This window comes from Lipotes vexillifer, unplaced genomic scaffold, assembly GCF_000442215.2.
Source record: "Lipotes vexillifer unplaced genomic scaffold, Lipotes_vexillifer_v1.1 scaffold53, whole genome shotgun sequence".
Taxonomy (NCBI): domain Eukaryota; kingdom Metazoa; phylum Chordata; class Mammalia; order Artiodactyla; family Lipotidae; genus Lipotes; species Lipotes vexillifer.
This window is the reverse complement of record NW_006791814.1, coordinates 847,879-868,578: the sequence shown is the minus strand read 5'-3', so window position 1 is coordinate 868,578 and position 20,700 is coordinate 847,879. Positions and strand designations below refer to the sequence as shown.

The window sequence follows — 20,700 nt, the reverse complement described above, 5'->3', positions numbered from 1 at the left end:
GTGAGCGGGTGCTTCAGGTTTGCGTCCAGGCCGCAGGCAGGTGGCGCCACAGCCCAGCGCGTCCAGCCCCGGGGCCCTCGTCCTCCCATGGCCCCGGGGTGCCGCTGTGGCCTTGGGCACGTCGTCACTGTCCCCTCTCCAGGTGGCACCCCGGGGCTTGGCCTCCTCCGCTGGCCCTCTCGGGGCAACCCTCCACAGCCCGGCTGCCCAGGCGGCCCCGCGTCTGTCAGGCTGGGTGGTGCTCCTGGTCGTGGGCAATGTGCCCTTGTGCTGCGTCCTCCTCTCCAGGCAGGCCCTGTGCTCCTTGGCCCTGGCTCCAGGGCCGAACTGCGGGAACACCTACCCTCCCTCCCTGCCCGGCTGTGGTTTTAAAGCTGCAGGACTATGTAAACTTCGTCGCCCTAGCCCAGCAAAGCTGCTGCTCCTCCCCTCCTCTCAGGAATGTCAGTGGCCCCTCAGAGCCTCCCGTGCCGCCGGCTGAGGCAGCCTCTCTCTCTGAGAGGCTGCGGCCGTGGTCCTGGTCCCACAGATGGAAGGAGGCTCCATCTCCAGAAGGCAGGGCCAGATGTGTGTGCTTAAATGCGAGACGCTTAAATGCGAGAGACAGTACAGTTTTTGCCTTCACCCAGAGCTGGGGCGTGGAGGCCCCAAATAGCGAGTGATACATTTCATTAACGGCATGCTTTCCATCTAGCGTCCACTGCTGGAATCCAGCCTCCAGGCCGCAAGGCCAGGAAGGCTGCCACGTAGGCAGCTTCCCAGGAACCCAGTCCACGGCCCTCCGTGAGGTGCACAGCACCCGCTGCTCTCAACGAGGCTGGGGCACAGCTAGAGGCGGTTGTCTCCATTGACCCGAGTCCTTCGCGGGGCCCTGGACGGAAGGGGAACGAGTGTCCTTACCAGCAGCGGGCCTTGCAGCCCAGGGTGACAGCCCACAGGCCAACAGGAGGGAGAGGAACCCAAGGCAGACCAGCCACTCCTTCCCGTCTCTCAGGCCCCCTCCTCCAGGCTGCACACTGGCCACCTCGCCTCCACCCCCTCACCTTCGTTCTCGACTGTCAAAATGGTCAGCGAGATGCTCCTGGGAGATGCGGAAGTCCTCAAATGGCTGCTGGTAGCGAGCTTCGAAGGAGCCTTCCCGGGCCCGGCCGTGAAACAGCTGGCCCGAGGCGTCGCAGCCCCGCTCCCGCAGGGATGCACCCCCAAAGGGACTGAGGTCGCCGTTCTCCTGCTTCAACAGGGGCAGATGCACAGGGGGTCAGCGGCTGCCTGGCCCCCGGTGAGGCTGGGCCCGGCACTTGCCCCACCCCACCTGGCCGCAGGTACCTTGGCAGGGAAAACGTCGACCTTGACGAGCAGGGAGGCCAACTCCAGGTCCTCACTATAGTTGTTCTTCAAAGGCACCGCTCTGTATCCTAGGAGGAGAAAGCCTGGCCCTGAGCCCAAGGGGAAGGCAAGCAAAGCCCCCTCACCCACAAGCCAGATCTCGGGGGGGGCACAGTCTCTAGGAAGGGTCCTCACCTGTCTTCAGGCCCTTCACCGGGAAGGTAGCCTGAGCCAGGAAGTTCTGGTCACTAAACATGTCTTCCTCATACACCACAAAGCGCAGGAAGGCGAATTCGGGGTTACTGATCTGGAAGTGGAAGGGCTTGGCTGGCCACATGGGATTCAGTCCATTGTCCACTGCGGAAGCAAGGGCAACAGGCCTCAGGCCACTGCCAGGAGAGGACGGATCACAGGTGCGGAGGGGCCTTCAGTGCCCTGGAGAATGAGGACGGTGAGCGGGGAGAGGAGACTCACCCACAAACTCCGTCTTCTGCTTGGTGCTGTCATACTCAGCACCGGCCACCTCAATCTCCACGAAAGGACACACGATGCCTCGGCCATTCTTCGGCAGATGCCGGGCCCCCAGCACCTGTAAGGTAGGCAAAGATGGGCCCAGGATGGTCCTTCCAACTCATGCCAAGTCCCCACTACCCGGCGGAGGCAGTGCGCCCTCTCCTGGGCCCCAAGGACACTGCCCACCAAGTCCCTCAAGTCATCAGGGCTCTACGGGCAGCTGCCGCAGCCAAAGTTCATTTGAAGAAGTCCTAGGCTCAACCAAGATTTTCACGTGAGTTTCTGCAAATCAACTCCACATGAAACCCATGTCTATTTTAACATGAAAATTAAAAAATTACTTCCCCCTAGAACAAAAAAATAGCTCCTCTCTGGGAGAAACCTGGCTCACCCCACGCTGTCCTCACTCCTCCCTCCAAGACCGCTCAGGCCCCACACCTGAACCCCACAGCACCAAGCTGCCCACATTACCGCTGGTCACCAGAGGCCTCAAGGGCGCGACCACAGAGCGAGCCCCGGGACCTCGAGGGGCGGCAGGGGGCCTCCGTCTCACTCAAGCCCCGTTCCAGGAAGTTAAGAACCATCTAGCCGATTCCCGCCGGAGGGCCGCTAGCTCACCACTGGCACTAGCTTCCTCCTGCCTGTCTTCTGCCCACTCCTGCCAGGCAGTGACTCTCCATGGCTTGGCCTTACTGGATAGCCTGACTCCTTAGTGCCAAGAACTGTCCACACTTAGCCAGCTGCCTCCAGCCTGTGCTGGTCAGAGCCCAGCCCCATGGGGGAGGCTGGTAGCTACACGCCCACCTCAGAAGACATCTTCCTTGAGCTCCAGGACAGTCCAGTGCCCCCTGCCCCATGGCGTTAAGCAGCACCCTGGCCTTGACGCTGAAATGAGCCCAGCAGAGCGTCCCCTTCCCACCTCGATGCAGATGGCACACGGCTCCAGCCCGCGGAGACTGCTCTTGTCAAAGGGGTCGAAGGCCTCGTCGCGCATGATGCTCGGCTGCAGCACGTAGCCACAGTGCCCGCCGGCCAGGAAGAGGGCCTGGTTCATCTGCATAGGCTTGTCTGGAAGAGCCGGGTTACAGTGGACTCCAGCCCAGCTGCCCAGCAGGACCCCGCCCCACGGGCCACCACCTCACCTGGGGTTTGGAAGTTGAGGGCTACCAGCTGACTGCCACAGATCCACATGGGCAAGGGGTCGTAATTGGAGGAGTCCAGCCGCTGGCCCTTGGGGTAGATGCGGGAGAGCTGCAGCCGGTTGTACTGGAGGAACTTCTTGCCTTTGGCCTTGTTCACGTACTTCTCAGCCTTGGTTTCCGGGAAGGACGACATGTCCCGATAGCAGGCGCGTTCTGTGCCGATCTCTGGGCCAAACAGGGAGAGAGCTCACAGAGCCCGCCCACCCGGGCGCTGCTGGGGGCCAGACCCCCGCACTGCCCCTGGGCCGGACCCTTACTCTCTTCGTCGAAGGGAACAGGCCGGCAGTAGACGACGAGCTCGGAGAGCTCCAGGGCGATCTTCTTTCTCCGCTCCATCATCTTCCCCTCAGTGAGCTGGTGACACACAGGCCCTGAGCCCAGGCAGGACCCCCCCCCCCAACCGCCAGGAGAGGGAAGCCCCCAGCCACCTGGGGCATGCCCACCCACACCTTCTAGACCCCACTGTCTGTCCCCAGTCTCACCCCAGAAACGCCCTCTCTCCTCCCTGCCCCTGAGGACACATGCCTTCCAAGACTTAGGAGGGTGGAATCCTCACCACCAACCGGGCCCCAGTGACACCCCAGGGCCCTGAGCTGGATGCACCTGCAGTGATGCTGTGACCATTCGGTACCCAAGCCTCCCTCAGGCACATAGGCCACCTCCCCGTTTCCTTGTGACCTCGCTGGGGACTCGGGCTTATCTTCTGTGTCCTAAGGACCGTCGTCCTTCCCACCCACCCTGGCCCAGAAGCCTCACCCCTTAGTTCCCCTCACTCGCTCACTCAACACAACCACCTACTACTTGCTGTGGCCAGACTTCAGCTATGGAGGCCCACTCACAAGTGCCCCCATCCCGTCCTCTGACCCCTGGAGGCCCACTTCCTTCCAGAAGGGGCTCCTATTCTCAGACTCTTCCTTCCCCTCTCAGCCCAGACCCCAGGATCCATCCCTTCAACCACCTGGTCCTTTCTGCCTTGTCTTTCCGGGCCCTGCTCTGACAAAATCCTCAGCACCCAGCCCTCTCGGCTTGGCTTGTGGGTGTCCTTTCTCCACAGCAGCCACAGGTGTGTACTGCAGGCCTTCCACCCCACCCCAAATGACCGGGGTGGCATTGAGCAGAAGAGTTCCCCCACCCTGGCGAGCACTTCCTCCTCTGTCCCAGGCTCAGTGGAAGAGCCTCCCTCCTCCAGAGGCTGGTCCTTCTGACCCAGCCTGGGCTCCGCGTTCTTCTACCATCCTGCCCCGCAGAGGCTGCGCCCTTGCCTTCCACGCTCCGTGATGCCCACTGCCATCCCACCCAACCACAACCTGACACGGCTGCTGCCAACTCCAATGGGCACTTTCAGATTCTGACCCTGCCTGTCTGCTCTGCAGCCCTCCGCACGTCAGACCCCCCGCCTCTCTTTCTTGAAACCTGCATCCTCGAAGGTCACGCCCGGTTCCCAACCTATACCACCTCATCCCTAAGCCCCTGGGCACCCACTCGTGCTTCCAGCCCATGACCTGTCCTCTCACCTCTGCCCTTGGTATCCAAAGGCCCACGGAGCAGGGCCACTTGGACGTCCCACAGGTACCTCAAACTCAACACACCCTCAACATGCCATACTGCTGACCACGTGTTTTTCCTCCGATCCCTGCCTAGCGGTGGGGGCTGCCCACCTGGGGCTGCCCCGCTGCTCTGAGGGCCACCGGCAGGCTCTCACCCTGGCATCCGCGGTCTGGGCCACTTCCCGGATCTTTTTCACCCAGTCCTGCAGCTCCTCCTGTGAGTCGGCAGCCACATCTAGGGACCAGTGTGCCACCGACGCCATGCTGATGGAGAAGACGAAGAGCCGGTTGTTCTTGCCCTCAGGACGGATGGCTGGGAGGGAGGGAGGGAGGGAGAGGAGCGCAGAGCTGGGGACAGACGTGCCTGAGTCCCCACCCCACACCCCGTGAGGAGGCGGCACTGCTCTGCCAGGCCCGCCTCACAGCTGAGGACGCTGCAGACCAGCAATAAGTCGCTGCCACTCCGGGCTGCGTGCCCCTCCCCACCCCATCCCCAAGCCTCTGTCAGTCAACCCAGGGACCACATCAGGACCGTGGGCTTCAGCTCGCCAGCGGCACCCTCCACAGCGCCTGCGCAGGGCAAGCACGCAGGGGTCAAGGCCAGGGGTGAGAAGGGAGCCTGGGCGTCAAAGAGTGTATCCAGGAATGGGGAGAGCTCAGGGTGAGGGCAGCCCTTAGGGGTCCGGCCATCGGCTTTCTCCCTTGGGGCCTGAAGAGGGCCACCAGGGACTGCGTGACCCGAAGGGGCAGAGAAGGGGCTGGGGGCTCACCTATCTGACAAGCCGGCACATCCAAGACCCCCCGCAGCAAGTCCCCCAGGGGGCTGTTCTCGTCCAAGTGCTGTGGAAGGCAAAGCCCACGGACGATCAGCAAGCCCACTGTGCCCACACGGGAAATACATCTGACAAGCGAACATGTGAACGCACGCGCGTGGCCCATGTTTATCAGAGACCGCGGCCTCGGTGGGGCAGATGGGACCACACGTAAGGGGCTGTGCACGCGCAGGCACGCTGACCCTGCCCGTGGTGGTGTGTGCACAGGAAGGGAGTCTGGGGACGGGAGCCCCGTCCCACCAACGGGACTCTGGTCTCACCTCCCTCTCAGGTTCCAGGGCCGCAGGGCTAACCATCTCTTCCACGTAGTTCGACGGGAACCACAGCTGCTTCTTCCCACCATAGTCACCACGCCACCTGGGGAAGCCGCAGCATGCTGACCCCTAGCAGGCACCGCAACCCCCCCAGAGGAAGGCAGCCCCTCTCACTGTCCATGCCGTCGGCGCCCAGGACGCCTGGCCCCGCACCACGGGCTCTCAGCTGGCTCACCAGCCTCCTTCCTGCTTCTCCACGTTCTGGATGATGGCGCTCTTGGTGAAAGTCAGCTCGTCCTCTCTCTGGGCCTTGTAGTCGAAGAGAGCTTTGACGGCGCACTGCGGGGAAGAGAAGCACCGGTCAAAGCAGACAGGCCCTCCCCCTCCTCTCCTGACCTGCGGCCACACGCACATGTGCTGGGGCTGCCCAGCTGGGGCTCAGGCACCACCGCCAGTGACCCAGCCTCACTACCGTCCTCAGCCCGGGCCTGTGGGAGGCTCCAGGGCAGATGCAACGGGAGAGCAGGGCCTCTGCCAGGGAAGCTCCTCAGGGTCCGGGGAGAACCTTGCAAGTCCCTGCCCGGGGCCCCAGGAGCCAGGCCAGGAGGCTAGAAAGGGAGTGTCTGCGGGTGCTGAGTGCCTCCTCTGGGACCGGAAGCCTTGAGGTGTGCCTGGGACCCCATCATTCCTCCCTCATCTGCAAAGTAGGAGAAGGAATCTTCTCCCAGGCTCCATGGCTGCTGAGGAAAGGGGGTGAGGAAAAGGGCACAGCTCCTTACCCCTTAGAAAAAAGCCCTGACAGAGCTCCATAAGGTGAGGGAGGGAGGGAGGGAGAGAGGGGCAGAGAACACCATCTTCTGGCCAGCGTGCCCCACCCCCACCCCACTGTCCCCAGGGAGAAAACGGGGTCGGTGCTGACCCCCAGGAACGGGGCTGGGGAGGGGTCGGCGCCGGGAGAGACGCGGTCGTACGCCAACCGCACACCTCTCACCCCCTCTCAGGCCTCGGAAGACCACACCACCACTTCTCCCCAAAGACCGCAGGTGGCCCTGAGCAGAGAATGCAAGCCCCAGGCAGCTGGAGACGCTCTCCAGCTGCCTGCGCCCAGAGCCCGAGGCTGCACCTTGAAAGTCGGCATGGGGTTCGCCTCCACGTAGAAGCCGGGGTTGCGGCCCTCATACAGGGCCCCATAGTCGGGCTCCTGGAAACGGACAGAAGGGGCTTTGTTAACGCCCAGAGAGGAAAGTGGCTGCTGGCTTCCGTGTCCCCACCCCTCCTCACCGGGCCAAGTCTGCCGCCTTCACGCACCTGGTCCGCCAGGGTCCCCCAACCTCAGGGGCCTGGCCTCACCCCTCATCTCTCTGCCCCTGCGCGCACGGCTCCAAAGTCTCGGTTCCTGAAGCCCCCCTGCGCCTGCCCCAGGCCCCCAAGCACACTTCTCTCACACCCCAGCCTCAGCAGGTGGCAGCCCGCGCCTAGGCCACCCAGGTGCAAGGACAAGAGTCTCAAGGGGACCTTCTGCGCTGGACACCTTCCTCTTCCCCAGGGCCACGCCCCTGGCCCAGAGCCCTTGGGGCCCCGCCCCACAGCCCTGCCTTCCTCCCTCACTGGTCTCGCTCCACAGCCATGCCTCTGTAGCCTATGCACCCCTGCCCTGGGGACAGAGTCTGGTCTGCGCCCAGCCCCGGGCAGACCCTCTCCCCACGTGAGCCCTAGGACCTCCGCACCCCACATCCTGGCCCACGGGGATCTCTCTGCTGGATGCCTGCCCCCACCTCTTCACCCGGCCAGCTTGTGCCTGTCCTTGTAGACGCCACTCAGGCCACTCCCTCCAGGATGCCTTCCCAGCTCCAGCTGGGCTAGCTGGCCCTCCCAGCAGCACCGCAGCCCCCAGGCCTCTCTGCTCCCCACATCCACAGCACCCCGGGACCGTCAGGTGCGGCCTGCCCCGCCCTGCCACCCAGGCTCTCACCGCCGTGCCGATCTTCTCCAGCGCCTCCTCGTTGATGGGATAGCGTAGCTTCATCTTGCGGTACAGGGGATGCTTCTCGTAGTAGCTGACGAGGTCCACGAGGCTGTCAAACTCTGAGTTGCCCAGCATCACGGTCTGGCCCTCCTGCTGGACGCGGCAGTGCTTGATCTTGCCCTCAGCGCTGACAGGGACCAAACAGCCACACAGGGTCAGGGCAGCCCGGACCAGGCGTGCCCGCACCGCCCCAGCCCCCCAGGGGGACCCCCTCACCGGAAGGAGATGGCGTAGGAGTTGGGCTCATTCCGTTTCCGCACCAGGAAGGCCCCGTCCCGGGGGACGCGCATCAGCATGTGCTCGGCCTGTGCTCTGGTCAGGCTCGCGTGGTACCACCTGTGGACGGGCCCGAGTCAGACCCGGCCACCACCCCCGGGTTCCTGCCCCGTCCCCGTCCCCGTCCCCTCCCTCACTCTTTGCTCTCGTGGGCGTTGGTCTGCGGGACGGGCTCTGAGAGGCGCATCTCAAATTCGTTGCAGCGCAGGGGCACCTGCTGGTAGTGTGTGATGAGGTCATAGAGTGAGTCGAAGACGAGGTTGTCAGTCAGGAAGAACTTGGGGGTCCCTGCGTCCTGCCGGGAGTGGATCCGGCAGTGCTGGACTTTGCCATTCCGCCTGAAGGGACACGGGGAGGCAGTGAGCAGCAGGCCAGGCCACATGCCACGCTCCACCCGTGGCGAGGCACCAGGCCTCAAGCAGGAGACACCCTGAGGACGGCTCAGGTAGGGGCGGCCCTCTAGGGGCTCCACGCTAACAGCAAGCGCGTGACGCACTGTAGGACCTGGCCTCCCCTGCCGGCGTCGGATCCATGTGTGCACGCGCTGGGAGGGTTACCAGAAGGAGAGGGTGTAGTCGCCCACGAAAGTCTCGCTCTCGCGCACGAGGAAGGAGCCGTCGGGGGCCCCGGTCTCGATGCAGTACTCTGTGAGCAGGCGCTCGGCGATGTGCCGCCCGTCCCGTCCCGCCCCGAGCTTCCCGTGAAACCACTTCTCATTGGAGTGCAGCTCTGTGCTGCCACTGGCCTGCAAGGCAGAGGGCGACGGCAGAGACACTCAGTGACTCTGACCCCAGCCCGGCCCCCGGCCCTGGGCCAGCCCCTCACCTCCTTGGGCTCCTCCTCGTCCTCGTTGCCCTGGTCACTGCTGGTCTCCTCAGAGTAGTAGATCTTGCTACTGGTCAGAACAAAGTAGTGGGGATACCACTCCTGGAAGAGGCGGGAGCGAGGCCTGTGAGCAGAGCCCTCTCACCAGCCTGCCCCTCAGGCCCAGCCAGGCCCAGCCAGGCCCAGCTCTCACGTGATTCACAGGGTCCTCCAGGTAGAGAATGCCATTCTTGATGGAGTTGCTGATGTCGTTCTCAGAGTACATCACGGATGTAGGCACCTCTTCATAGGCACTGCCCTCAGCCAGCTTCTTGTGCTGTGGGGGACAGGCCACGATGTGGCTTCCCAGGCCCAGGCCCAGAGCCCCACCTTCTCACCCAGGCCTGGACCCACAGCTGGAGCGGAGGAGTGGGGCCCCCAAAGCCCTACCTTGATGAGGATCTTCCTCTTGAGCTGGCTGGGTGAGGGGAGCCCATCAGCAGCAATGTCCACGGGCTTGGTGAGGAGTGTGTCCCCGAGCACCTTCTTGAAGTACTGGGCCATGTTCCTCTGCTGGGCGATGCTGCAATGGTCCTCGATGGACAAGATGACCGGGTACCTGCAGGGTGGGGGACCAGCACGTAACACAGATCCTGCAATTCCGAGGGGTCACGGCTCAGACCCTCACAGAGTGAGGTGTTAGGAGCCTAGGGCCCAAGGTCCTTTCTAGGGGGGAGTCACCCCAGAGAAGAGGCAGGCCCTGGCCACTGTGGGGGGTAGGAGAGGGGTCTAGAGAGGCACTTTTGGGTGCAGCAGAAACCAAGGGCTGGGACTGTTGCAGACAGGTGTCCCCAGAGTGGATCGCGTCACGAAGGCTGCCCCATCAGCAAGGAGAGACATCCTACACCCAAGGTCAGGAGAGGTGACAAGCAGCTTCCAAATTTAGCTACTGGGGGACCCCAGTGACCCCCTCAGTGAGGTGGGAGAGACTAGTGACCACGTGTTGCGGGAAACAATAGGAACTACAGAGTGAGACACAAGGAGCACAGGCAATTCTCTGGATTGTGATGGGAAAGGAGCTGGCAGGACAATGGCCTTGCGAGCCCAGGGTTAAGGAACTAATTTTTGAGGATGAGAAGAGCTTGACTGTGTGCCACAGGCCGAGAAGGACCCATGGAGTGAGCAGGTGGGCCAAGCGTGCAGGAAGTGAATGGCTCGGGAAGGGTGGGCTCCAGCAGGTGGCAGGAGGTGGAAGGCAGGGACGGGGACAGTGCATTCAAGGGGACCCAGGAGAGAACTGGAGCCGAGCCAGGCCACTCACTCTGAGGCCACAAAGGCGTGCTCCTTGATGGTGTGCAGGACGTCTGAGAACTTGATCTTGGTGGTCAGGGTGTGTCCGTGGTAAATGACTGGCATCCCGTCTGGACCGTCCCAGCAGTCCACTGGGGAGCAAGCAAGGTGACCAGAGTCAAGCGGGCAGGCCTCCCCCCGCCCCCCCCAACCTAGCCCCCACGCACACTCGATGCAGCGGCAGCCCATCCGCAGACAGCGGGCGTAGGCTTCCAGGGAGGACTCGCTGGAAAACTGGTCCCCGGTCAGGTACCTGGACAGGGAAGCAGGGCGGGGTGGTCAGGTGAGACCTACCTCCCGGGGTTGGGCGTGGGCCAAGGGAGCCACTCACGTGTTGTGCGAGGAGGAGATCCAGTAGTGGGAGAGGGGGTTGTTCATGGTGTCGGGGCACACGGCGTCCAGCTGCGAATTCCATATGCTGTTCTCCTTGGAGAACAGGAAGGTGACGAACTGCCCAGGAGCAAATGCGGAGAGGAGAGAAGATGAGCCCCTGCCCTGGGCCACGGCACAGGGTGACATGGGAGACTGCTCAATCCAGGTCAGGGGCATGATGGACTGCGGGAGGGACCCGGCCGGGCTCCAGTGGGCCCGTCTGCTCCCTGATTCCCCGATCGAGGGTGAGGGGCAGGGCTCACCTCATCCAGGAAGAAGTAAGGCTCCTCGATCTCTCGCAAGGGGTCTCGGAGGAAGCTGAGCATGAACTCCTGCACCTGGAGCCGGTCGACAGCCCATAGCTCCTGATGGGTGGGAGGGTGGGGCATGTGAGGGGCCTCCATCCCGTGGTGAGCCCAGCCCCTCTCAGCCAGCACCCTGGCCCAACCGCAGCCCAGTCCTACCCCCTGGTACTCGAGGAGGAACTGCTGGAACTCAGGAAGGGACACCCGGCAGAGCTCCGGCCGCTCCCCTGCCCTGCAGGAGAGAAGGGAAATGCCTGGCAGCCGGCTGGCTAGCATGGGCCACAGACAATGAGGGGCCCCTGGGAAGGTAGGGCCCAGCTCCCGGCCAGCACAGCCGCCCAAAATGGGCCAGCAGGGCTCCCCTGCTCCCACTGCCTCCCACCTGCATCGGGAATCAACTAGGGGAGGGACGAAGGGGCCTGGGGAGAACCCCACCTCCCCAACTCAAACCAAACCTCAGGGCACTGGCTTCCAGGAAGGGGAGGTCCATCTGCAGGAGACAGAACCAGGTCAGCATGAGAGCCCCTGGGAGGCCACGTGGGGAAGGGGCTCTCAGGAAGAAAGGCTGGGGCAACAGAAAGGGGCAGGCCTCACAAGGAGAAGAGCTGGAGAAATGGCACCCAATCGCCCCCAAGCAGGGCAGCAGGGCTGAGGCAAGCGGGGCTGGGGTGGGAGAGCAGGGTAGGGGCGGTGGGGGTAGGTGGCTCATGCACCGTCTTCTGGGCGCTGTACATAAGGCTGCGGTACAGCTGAGCAAACTGCCCGTAGGTGATGTCACTGGTGCGCTGCTCCAGGTCCTGCGAGGCAGAGCGGGACTTCCGGTCAGGCCTCCCGCAGGGCTGGGGGCAGCCGGCCTACCCACCCGCCTGCAGACGGCCCCCCGGCCCTTACCGTCAGCCGCTCTCGGAGGAAGCGCATGTTGGGGACCCGATAGTTGACCTGGGACAGCATGTTCTTCAGGTCCTTGGCTGATATACTGAGGAAACAGGGACATCGCCAGTGGCCTCACCCCACCTCTCATGACCTCTGACCTGTGGGCTGAGTCCACCTGGGGCTGAACAGGTAAACAACACTACTCTGGGACTTGCAGTCCTGACGGTGAGGCTGGCTCAGAACCATGGGGTAACCAAAGGAAGTCCCTTCCTTTCTCTGGGCCTCGGTCTCCTCAGCTGAGCAAAGGAGTCTAGGATTCTAGCAAGGAGGGGTCACCAGCCTCAGTAAAGTGGGTCAGGGCGGGGCAAGGGGAGCCCATCTTAGGGCCGCCCTCCCACCAGCACCGCTCAGCCCACACGTCTGGGCCCTCAGCTCTCCCAAGGACAGAGAGAGGCAGCTACTACTGAGGGACCTCCAGGCTCCTTCCACCTCATTCTCAAACTCCCCGAGAGGGGCAGGCAGCTCACAGGACTCCCGCCCACTGCCCCTGGGAGTCAGGGCCTCCAAGGGGAGGAGGGGGAAGATCCTTCTCAGCCCAATACCACTGCTGGCAATGGAGCACACTCCCAGGGTCTGACAGGGAAGCACCCCTGCCCAAGAATGGGGCAGAGGACAATGCTGGGCCTGGCAACAGGATGAAAACGATTGGGAGAGGGAGGCCTTCTTTCCTGGGAGGTGGTGGCAGGGAGGGGAATGTGGGCACCCCTCCTTCTCTTGCCCAAGGGCCTGGCAGGCAGCACCAAAACTCCCTGAGGGGTCCAGCCCTGCCCTGGGCGATCCTGCTATCTATCAGCCAGTGCTGTTCAGCAAGCGCTTGCCTGGTCTCAGTCACCGGGGGTGGGGCTATCAGGGTCCTCACTGGGCAGGTTAGGAAACTAGCTGCGTCATCAAGCTTTCCTTCTGTGGACTCCTTGCCATCAGCATTACACGCAGATTGTTACCACTCCCCCCAAAACACCTGTCTGCCCTGCTTCCTCTCGAGCCACTGCCCCTTCTCTGCTCCTCTTCACAGCAGTGCCTTAAAGGAGAGACCCAGGCTCCTTTCATTTCCTGAATCCCATCCCCACTGTCCACTGCCTGCCTCAAGGTCACCAACGACCTCTGTGCCGTCAAGTCCAAGGAGCACCTCTCAGTCTTCCCCACACGTGACAAGGCCTGGCACAGCTGACCACCCCCTCTTCCCTGGGCTTCCAGGGCTCTACACCCTCTGATTTTCCTCTTTAACTCTCGAGCAGCCACTTCCCTCGGCTGGCTCCTCTCCTCACGTCCCCAGTCCCCAGTGTTGAGGCAGCATGGGCCTGGGATTAGCCACCAGCCTCCTTCCCTTTTCTTGCCAAGGTAGCCCCAGGCATCTCCAGCCTCGTGGCCTCTTCCAAATCACCTATGTGCTCCTCAGGTTCCAGCTCCAGCCCAACTTCTCCCCTGAGCTCGTTCTTCACACCTGCCTGCTCAGCATCTCTACCTGAAAATCTAAGGGCATCACCGGACTTCACCCACTCAAACGTGCACCTCCCACAGCCTTCCCCATCTCAGTCAATGGCAACTCCACCTTTCTAGATGCTCACGCCAAAAAGCTTTTTACCGTAAACCTCAACTCTCTCTCTCTCTCTCACCCCAAAATCAATCTGTTAGGAAATGCTATTGGGCTCTATCTTCAAAATACAGCCTAGCCAAAATCCAACCCCTTCCTAATACCCCACCCTGACCCAGTCTTCACCCAGAGTGTTGGAGTTGCTCCCTGAGTTCTCCACTCCACCTGCCCTGGACTCTCCGAGCGCAGCTAGCAGTTCTGTGCAACTGAACCCGGGTCACGTCACGCTTCTCTTCAACACCCTCCGTGATGTCCACCTCTCTCCCAGTCAACGGTCCTCATCATCCATCACCCAGCTTTTGTCCTGCACCTCTCTGTAGCCCCTCTGGTAGTCACACCATGGCCTCAAAGCCGTGAGCTTCAAAGCCCCCCCCCCCCCCCCTGGGAGATGGACATGTGGGCTGCTCAGCCCCGTGGTCTCACTGCACGGGGGGAAGCAGAGAGGCCTCGTGGCTAGAGAAGGGGCCCCGAGGGACAGCCCTGGTGGCCTGAGGGGGCCAACCCTCCCCATCGCCCCCCCCCCCCCCCACACACACAAACTACAGGATACCCAGAGCCAGTTCTGCACCGCCTCTCTCTGCCCACAGTGGCAGGGCACGTGGCTTATCGTCCCTGGCCTCTCCCGCCAGCTCGCACAAGGCCATCAGAGGGCTTTCTGCAGGAAGCTCCTTGTGCCAGAACCGCCTGCCCACCCTGCTTGAGGCAGGTCCTCCGGTTCTCCAGGCAGCTGCCTGGAGGTGGGCTATTGCTCTGGCGGCCCTAACCCACCCTGCTGGGCTAGAGCCACAGCACAGGACCCACCGATCCTCACGATTCCGGTCCACTGAGTAGAACTGCTTCCGCAGCCACCTGGAGGGAGAGAAGCCCGAAGTGAGGCCCAGGCTTAGGGAGGAGACCAGCAGGCAGGCTCTGGGCACAGAGGCCTGAGTCCCTGCCCTGCTCCCTAGAGCCCAACGCCCCAACCCTAAGCACGTCTGCGGGGGGTTCTTACCTCTCAATCTGCAAGGGTGTGGCTGCCTGCAACGTATCCTCCATCAGCCAAGTCAGGCCCTTGATCCACATGTTCACTTCATCCTCAGACGTAGCTATGAGCAAGGGGCAAAGAGCTGAGCCTGGGGCCAGGGGCTGCTCCCCTTAACTCCTCCACCTCCTCAGCTCCCACCTTGCAGGCTCAGGGTCTTCAGGCGGAATTCCATTCCGTACAGGATGACAAAGCAGTGTGACTGGTCCGGTCGAAAAGCAGGATCCTCTTGGTAGCGATCGAAGTCCCGTGAGGTCTTCCCCGGGCGGATCTCCTTGATTTCTCGAATGTCAACTAGGAAGGCAGGGAAGAGGTCAAGGTCAGGCTGAGGTCTCTCAGGGTTAGCACTGAAACGAGGGCAGCCTTGTCTCCCACTCATTCCCACACTCTCCTCATGGAGGACCACAAAGAGAGACCCCCCCCCGACCCCGGGAATGGGGGCAGAGTCAAGACCACTCAGTCCTACTGGGGGACAGAAGAGAACTGGGCTGAGTCTAAGGACAGAGCTCTGCTAAAAGCTGAGCGTCTGCGGGAACAGGAATCTCCGTCCTGTGTACCTTCCCTCGGTGACAATACAGGCAGGTCACTCTGACCTGGGAAAGAGCTGGACTCTACAAAGAGAAATGGGGACCCACGGCTGTTCTGTGAGGACCATTTCCTGACACAAAAGTACACAAACTGGGGCTTCCCTGGTGGCGCAGTGGTTGAGAGTCTGCCTGCCAATGCAGGGTACACGGGTTTGGGCCCCAGTCCGGGAAGATCCCACATGCCGCAGAGCGGCTGGGCCCGTGAGCCATGGCCGCTGGGCCTGCACGTCTGGAGCCTGTGCTCCGCAATGGGAGAGGCCACAACAGTGAGAGGCCCGCGTACCACAAAAACAAACAAACAAACAAGAAAACACAAACTGAATCGTAAAGTCCCAAGGGAAGGCCTGGGGCTGGGCAGGCCCAAATGGGTTTCAGGGTCCATAGAAGGAAGGAGGGACTGGGCCAAGAGAACTGGTGCAGCCTGATGGCTCACCCCCTAAATATCCCTGAGCAAGACCCAGCAAGAGCAGTGGCTGCCCATGGATGGCTCCCATTCTGGCCTCACGACACAGACTGGGGAAGCACCCAGGTCAATGGCAGATGAACTGCCTCAGCCACTACCTCTGAGATGACGCTGAGTGACTCATTTAACTTCCCTCCATCTCGGTTTTACCACCTCTAGGGCAAAGAGCTTGACTGAATTTCTCTAGAAGGCAGGGTGGCAGAAAAGACCTGCGTGGGCCCTGGGGTGGGCCTGCTGGGACTAGACTCTGGGCTCCACCTCACCTTAGCTGCGCGACCTCAGCAGAGTGACAACCACTCTGACCCCACTGCTTCCCTCGGTGAACACAGGTAACAGACTGCGGCACCTGGAGGTGTTGCTAAGCTCAAAAGTCCTAACAGCCCAGAGCGCCCAGCCCTGTAGGTGGCACATGGTGGGCACTCATTCAAGCCTCCCTCCCCCTCCCTCAGCTCTGCCATCTTCGGTGGTCTGTGGTTTGCACAGGCAGTCGGAGCAGGCACACAGGTTGTGACCCCAGGCCTGGAGAGCGCCCGGCTGCACACTCACAGTCCCTGGGTGCTGGCTGGGACCCTGCACAGAGGGCACACTTTCCAGCCAGATAAAGAGACAGATTTAGGGAGGTCAAAAGAGAGAAGCCTGGCTTAGCCGCCAGAAATGACTCTGAGCACTCCCTTGGCTCTAGAGCCTCTTCAAATGCTCTCAACCCAGACTGGCCCAGAAGATCTGGAGCCAGGAGCGCTGCCAGCATGCTGCCTGGCCCACCTCCCCCTAGAGCCCTCCTGGCCTGAAGCACACAGCACCCCAGCTGGAATGTTCTAAGAGGCCCAATCCCAAGGCCTTCTTCCTGTCCCTCTAGCCACAGCTGTGCTCCACCTATCCCACCTCAAACAGTGGCATCGCCTCCAGCCCCAGGCCCAGCTCCCCTGCCAGAACACTGCCGGTTCTCCCTGGGCCCTGCTCCCGTGCCCTCAGCAACCCTCACAGGCCCAGTCCTCCAGCTGAGGGCCCCCCAGTTCTCACCAATCAGCCATCCTTCTTGAGCCTACGAATCTGTATAGGCTGTTGTTCTGATCCTTCCCGAGGTTGCTCACTATGGAGAACCCACTCCTTCTCTGGCCTTCAAGGCCCGCTGTGATGCGGCTCCAGCGATTTACTGCTACTTCTGCCCTCCCATCTTCTCTGCTCCATCCCACCTCAGCTGGACTGAGGGCAAGAACTGTCATGTTTCCTGTCCCCCATTTCACCTTGGTCCCTAGCCAGGGGCTGGTCTACCTCCCAGACTCCACTCTCTCTCACCAAAGACCCAATCTGGAAGAGCCTTCCTGCAGTAATCATGCCCTTGACACCCTGGGGCACTACGTGTGTGTTTGTTCTTCAATCTCTCCCAGGCCAGGCAAGGCCACCCAGTGCTTGCTGAATGACTGAACAAACAACGGAAAAAGCAGGCACACCACTGGGGGGAGGGGTAGCACAATGGGAGTGGTTTTTAAAATGAAGAGTTATGCTCAGGTAAAAACAGAGGGTGGGTGGGGAGGGAGACTGGGTCACAAAGACCCAGCCTGAGAAGACAGGGTTCCCAAAGATGGAAGGAGGAGCTGAACAGGGGAAATGCCCAGATCAGAAACTGCAGAATAACCACAAACCTTGCCCTCTGAAACAGAAACCAGCATGCTTTTCCGGTGCAGAGCTGCTGTCACCCCGCTCCCACACCTCTCACACAGGCACACGACCTCACACACACAACGCATACAGGCCAACGAGGCCTGTGTGGTCCACAGCCTGGGCCCTTCCGCGCATCTGCCCACCAGTCATCAGAGGTAGTTAGTCCACGATGTGGCTACCGCCCGGCAAGCAACTGCAGGGTCAATCTGAAGCCTGCTGCCAGGCCACCTACAGCACCCCACACGTGTGCTGCATATGCACACACACGTACACACAACACACACTGCCAGCGGGTCCTAGGTGCCCTGTGGCCTGCCCTGTGCTCCTGAGTACATTTCCAGTGAGACCATGCCGGAAGCAAAAGAGGCTCCCACCCAAAACAGGGACCAGGTAGGCACACAACAGCTCCGGGCCAGGCGCCCAAGTCTCCCAGGCTCCTGCTGGCCACACAAGGCCCCTTGTACTTCTCCCCATTGGAGCTGTCAGCCCGGCCCTCAGGCCCTCCAAGTCCATCAAGCCAACTGCAGGCTGGAAGGACAAGACACCAGGGTGAGAGGCACTACCAAGTTCTTAAAAGCTGCATCCTGTGTGACCTCCCACCTCAGCCCCACCCTCCCGCCTCCCAGAATAAATACAGCAGGGTCCTCTTCCTGAGAGCCAGGACCAGTTGCCCAGGGACTGCCATCAAGGGGAGGAGACCCCCTGGGCCTCTGCCCTGCAGGGTCTGGGTCAGACCTGAAGGAAGGGCAGGAAGAGAGACCCTCTCAGGACTTGGGAGCTTGGGGGAGGGAGGAAAACTGCTTAGAGGAGCAGGAAACCCACAACCCCAGCACTAATTCCCCCATAGAACCACAGAGAATAACATTCAAGGGACATGGGGAAAAGAAAAGCCAGTGGTACTGGGAGGTCCTGGCTAGGCTGGAGATGGGGGAGTGAGATGGGGGAACTCTCTGAGGACAAGGGCAGGATCCCACAACCAGGGCCCTGCAGCCAGGCTGGGCTGATGTGCAGCAGAAGGGAGTAGGGCTTTCATTTATGACAAAGGCCCACCCCCAAGCTCACCCAAAACCCTAGAGGGCCTGGGGGGTCCATCAGCACAACCCAGCCAGCTCAGCCTATTAGGAGCCATGGAGGGCTCATTCCTCTAAGGACCAGGTCCCCAAGGCCCACGCAGAGGCCCCCAGGAACAGCGTGGGTATTACCATTCCAAGCAAGGCCATGGCAGACAGCGACAAGCCTGGGCAGTGAGGGGGACTCAGTCACTGGCATTTAATCGCCCACAAACTCTCATGAAGAAATAGACTAGCCCTCCTCAAGAGGCTCTGGGCTAATGAGGGACCACTGCACCTGGACCAGGGACTAGCCTCTCATGCCAGCCTTAAGGGCTGAGGACCTGCTTACAGGCCAGGCTGCCTCCTACCACTCCTTCAGGAAGCCTGCCCTGACCATCCCCTTCCTGAAGGCTGTCCAGGCCTAGCAGAGGAGAACCACACAGATCTTAAATTCTAGCTGTGAGGTCCTGGGCAGTCCCGCTCTTTTTTAAAAAAATTTATTTATTTTACTTATTTTTGGCTGCGTTGGGTCTTCGTTGCTGCATGCGGGCCTTCTTCTAGTTGCAGTGAGCGGGGGCTGCTATTTGTTGTGGTGCGCAGGCTTCTCATTGTGGTGGCCTCTCTTGTGGAGCACAGGCTATAGGTGCACAGGCTTCAGTAGCTGTGGCACGCAGGCTCAGCAGTTGTGGTGCACGGGCTTAGCTGCTCCGCAGCATGTGGGATCTTCCCAGACCAGGGCTCAAACCCGTGTCCCCTGCATTGGCAGGCGGATTCTTAACCACTGCGTCACCAGGGAAGCCCAGTCCCGTACTCTTTTGTCCTCAGTTTCCCCATCAGTAAACTGAGGATTCCTCCTACCTCACTGGGTTGCATAAGGGCCCTGCCAGGAGCCGCCAGTCCCAGTGAAGTCTGAAGCCCCCTGCCTGTGTGCCTAGTGCCATTGACATGGGGCCTACGTGAGCCAGCAGCAGCCACTGCCAGGGCTTTGCTGGGAGCAAACCCAAACCTAGGCGAGGTAAAGGTGGCCCACAGCTGCCTTGGCCCAAGGAAAAGAACCCAAGCAGCCATTTCCCCAGCTCCAAAAAGGGTCTCACAGGGATGGGGCACCACGGGGGAAGAGTGGGACTCGTGGAGCCTCTGAGTTCACATTGGTGCACACGGACATGACATGCTCTAAGCCAGAGGCTGCTTCCTGAGCCTCAGCACCGGGCCTGTTGCAGTCACAGCATCTCACCTACGTGCCGACACGTGCCGGCACTACACATACCCTGACCTTGCATAGGGTGGGGCACCAAAAGAAAATGCTAACAGATCTGAAATCACCAACACCACGTTTCAAATCCTGTTTCTGAGGATACAGCTTGGGCCTCGAGCAAGTCTCTCAGCTCTTAAGTAGGCTGTGGATAAAGTGAAGGCCTTAGTTGGGGGGGGGGCGGGCTGCCATAAACCCTTCACATGCAGACAGAGAACTACACAGAGTCAGCAAAGTGATTTTGCTAGAAAAGGACAAGAGGACATACTGAAAATTAAACCCCCTAATGATGAAGAAAGGACAAGAGGACATACTGAAAATTAAACCCCCTAATGATGAAGATATGGTCAAGAAAACCACCACCACCATCACACACAAAAAAACGAAATGACACATATCACAAATTTCTGAACATGAAACATGCATTTGCCAAAATATTTCTCTTATGAGAGTCTTCCCTTTAAGTGCATAAATTAATTGGTGGAAACTGCAATAGAAACTAACCGTTTCTGCAATAGAAACTAACCATTTCTCCCCAAGGCCACCAGGAAATTCAAAACTAACCGGACTCCCATGGTGGTGCAGTGGTTAAGAATCCTCCTGCCAGTGCAGGGGACACGGGTTCAAGCCCTTGTCCAGGAAGATCCCACATGCCGCGGAGCAACTATGCCCGTGCGCCACAACTACTGAGCCTGTGCTCTAGAGCCCACGAGCCACAACTACTGAAGCTCGCACGCAGCAACGAAGACCCAACGCAGCCAAAAATTAGTTAATTAAAAAAAAAAGAAACTAACCATATAAAAATGCATGTAAATACTTTTTACAACTTAAAATAGCTGTAAGTCATGATAAATACGAAAGTTTTTTAAAAACATCTAGGAAGCTTGAAAGAGGTAAGTGAATGTTATCAGGACAGGTCCCTTCCCCTGGGGTTTTCACTGCCCCTGACAGTGGGCTGTGGAAGCCCAGCCCTGCAGCATGTCCTGGAGGAAGGTGGGCAAAGCTCAGCACTCCTCAAAAGGGCCCAAGTCCAGTCAGAGCCACGAGATCCAGAGACCCCAGCCCCACATCCGCTCCCAGAGCTCCTCCTACCTCTGAGCCTCTGCATGTGCCAGGCCCACCTTCTCACTTAAGTTTCCATCAGGCCTGGTCTCGTGGCATACTTGGTGCTTCCACATTCTGGTCACACCATCTGATGCCTCCTTGGTGTCAAGGCCACTGACCTGTGAGTTCCACAAGGAAGAAACCACATCTGCCTCCTCTCCATTCCTCAAACCCAGGTCCCTGGGGAGGCTTCAAAATGCTTACAGGGTGCTTAGAAGCAGGAATGA

At 60.7% G+C, this 20,700-nt stretch overlaps 1 protein-coding gene across 2 annotated transcripts in view; it reads right to left on the bottom strand.

Annotated features, from left to right (window-relative positions):
* Positions 1-215: 215 nt before the first annotated feature.
* The window catches only part of PLCG1 (phospholipase C gamma 1), a 35,167-nt gene continuing 14,682 nt past the window's right edge, over positions 216-20,700 (bottom strand). The window contains exons 2-32 of one of the 2 annotated variants that reach the window (XM_007464742.1): positions 14,495-14,647; positions 14,324-14,417; positions 14,134-14,181; positions 11,700-11,784; positions 11,522-11,605; positions 11,264-11,298; positions 10,968-11,040; positions 10,767-10,868; positions 10,463-10,581; positions 10,299-10,384; positions 10,103-10,223; positions 9,232-9,400; positions 8,996-9,118; positions 8,803-8,904; positions 8,535-8,722; positions 8,115-8,315; positions 7,918-8,037; positions 7,648-7,828; positions 6,799-6,876; positions 5,911-6,014; positions 5,682-5,778; positions 5,359-5,428; positions 4,744-4,901; positions 3,299-3,395; positions 2,982-3,206; positions 2,759-2,907; positions 1,801-1,915; positions 1,522-1,683; positions 1,327-1,415; positions 1,044-1,228; positions 216-871 (exon numbers count right to left, since the gene is read on the bottom strand). In XM_007464742.1, the coding sequence (XP_007464804.1) occupies positions 829-871; positions 1,044-1,228; positions 1,327-1,415; positions 1,522-1,683; positions 1,801-1,915; positions 2,759-2,907; positions 2,982-3,206; positions 3,299-3,395; positions 4,744-4,901; positions 5,359-5,428; positions 5,682-5,778; positions 5,911-6,014; positions 6,799-6,876; positions 7,648-7,828; positions 7,918-8,037; positions 8,115-8,315; positions 8,535-8,722; positions 8,803-8,904; positions 8,996-9,118; positions 9,232-9,400; positions 10,103-10,223; positions 10,299-10,384; positions 10,463-10,581; positions 10,767-10,868; positions 10,968-11,040; positions 11,264-11,298; positions 11,522-11,605; positions 11,700-11,784; positions 14,134-14,181; positions 14,324-14,417; positions 14,495-14,647 (3,656 nt within the window). In that variant the 3' untranslated portion in view covers positions 216-828. Of the gene's footprint in view, positions 872-1,043; positions 1,232-1,326; positions 1,416-1,521; positions 1,684-1,800; positions 1,916-2,758; positions 2,908-2,981; positions 3,207-3,298; positions 3,396-4,743; positions 4,902-5,358; positions 5,429-5,681; positions 5,779-5,910; positions 6,015-6,798; positions 6,877-7,647; positions 7,829-7,917; positions 8,038-8,114; positions 8,316-8,534; positions 8,723-8,802; positions 8,905-8,995; positions 9,119-9,231; positions 9,401-10,102; positions 10,224-10,298; positions 10,385-10,462; positions 10,582-10,766; positions 10,869-10,967; positions 11,041-11,263; positions 11,299-11,521; positions 11,606-11,699; positions 11,785-14,133; positions 14,182-14,323; positions 14,418-14,494; positions 14,648-20,700 lie in introns of both variants that reach the window. The other variant, XM_007464741.1, reaches the window with a different exon arrangement.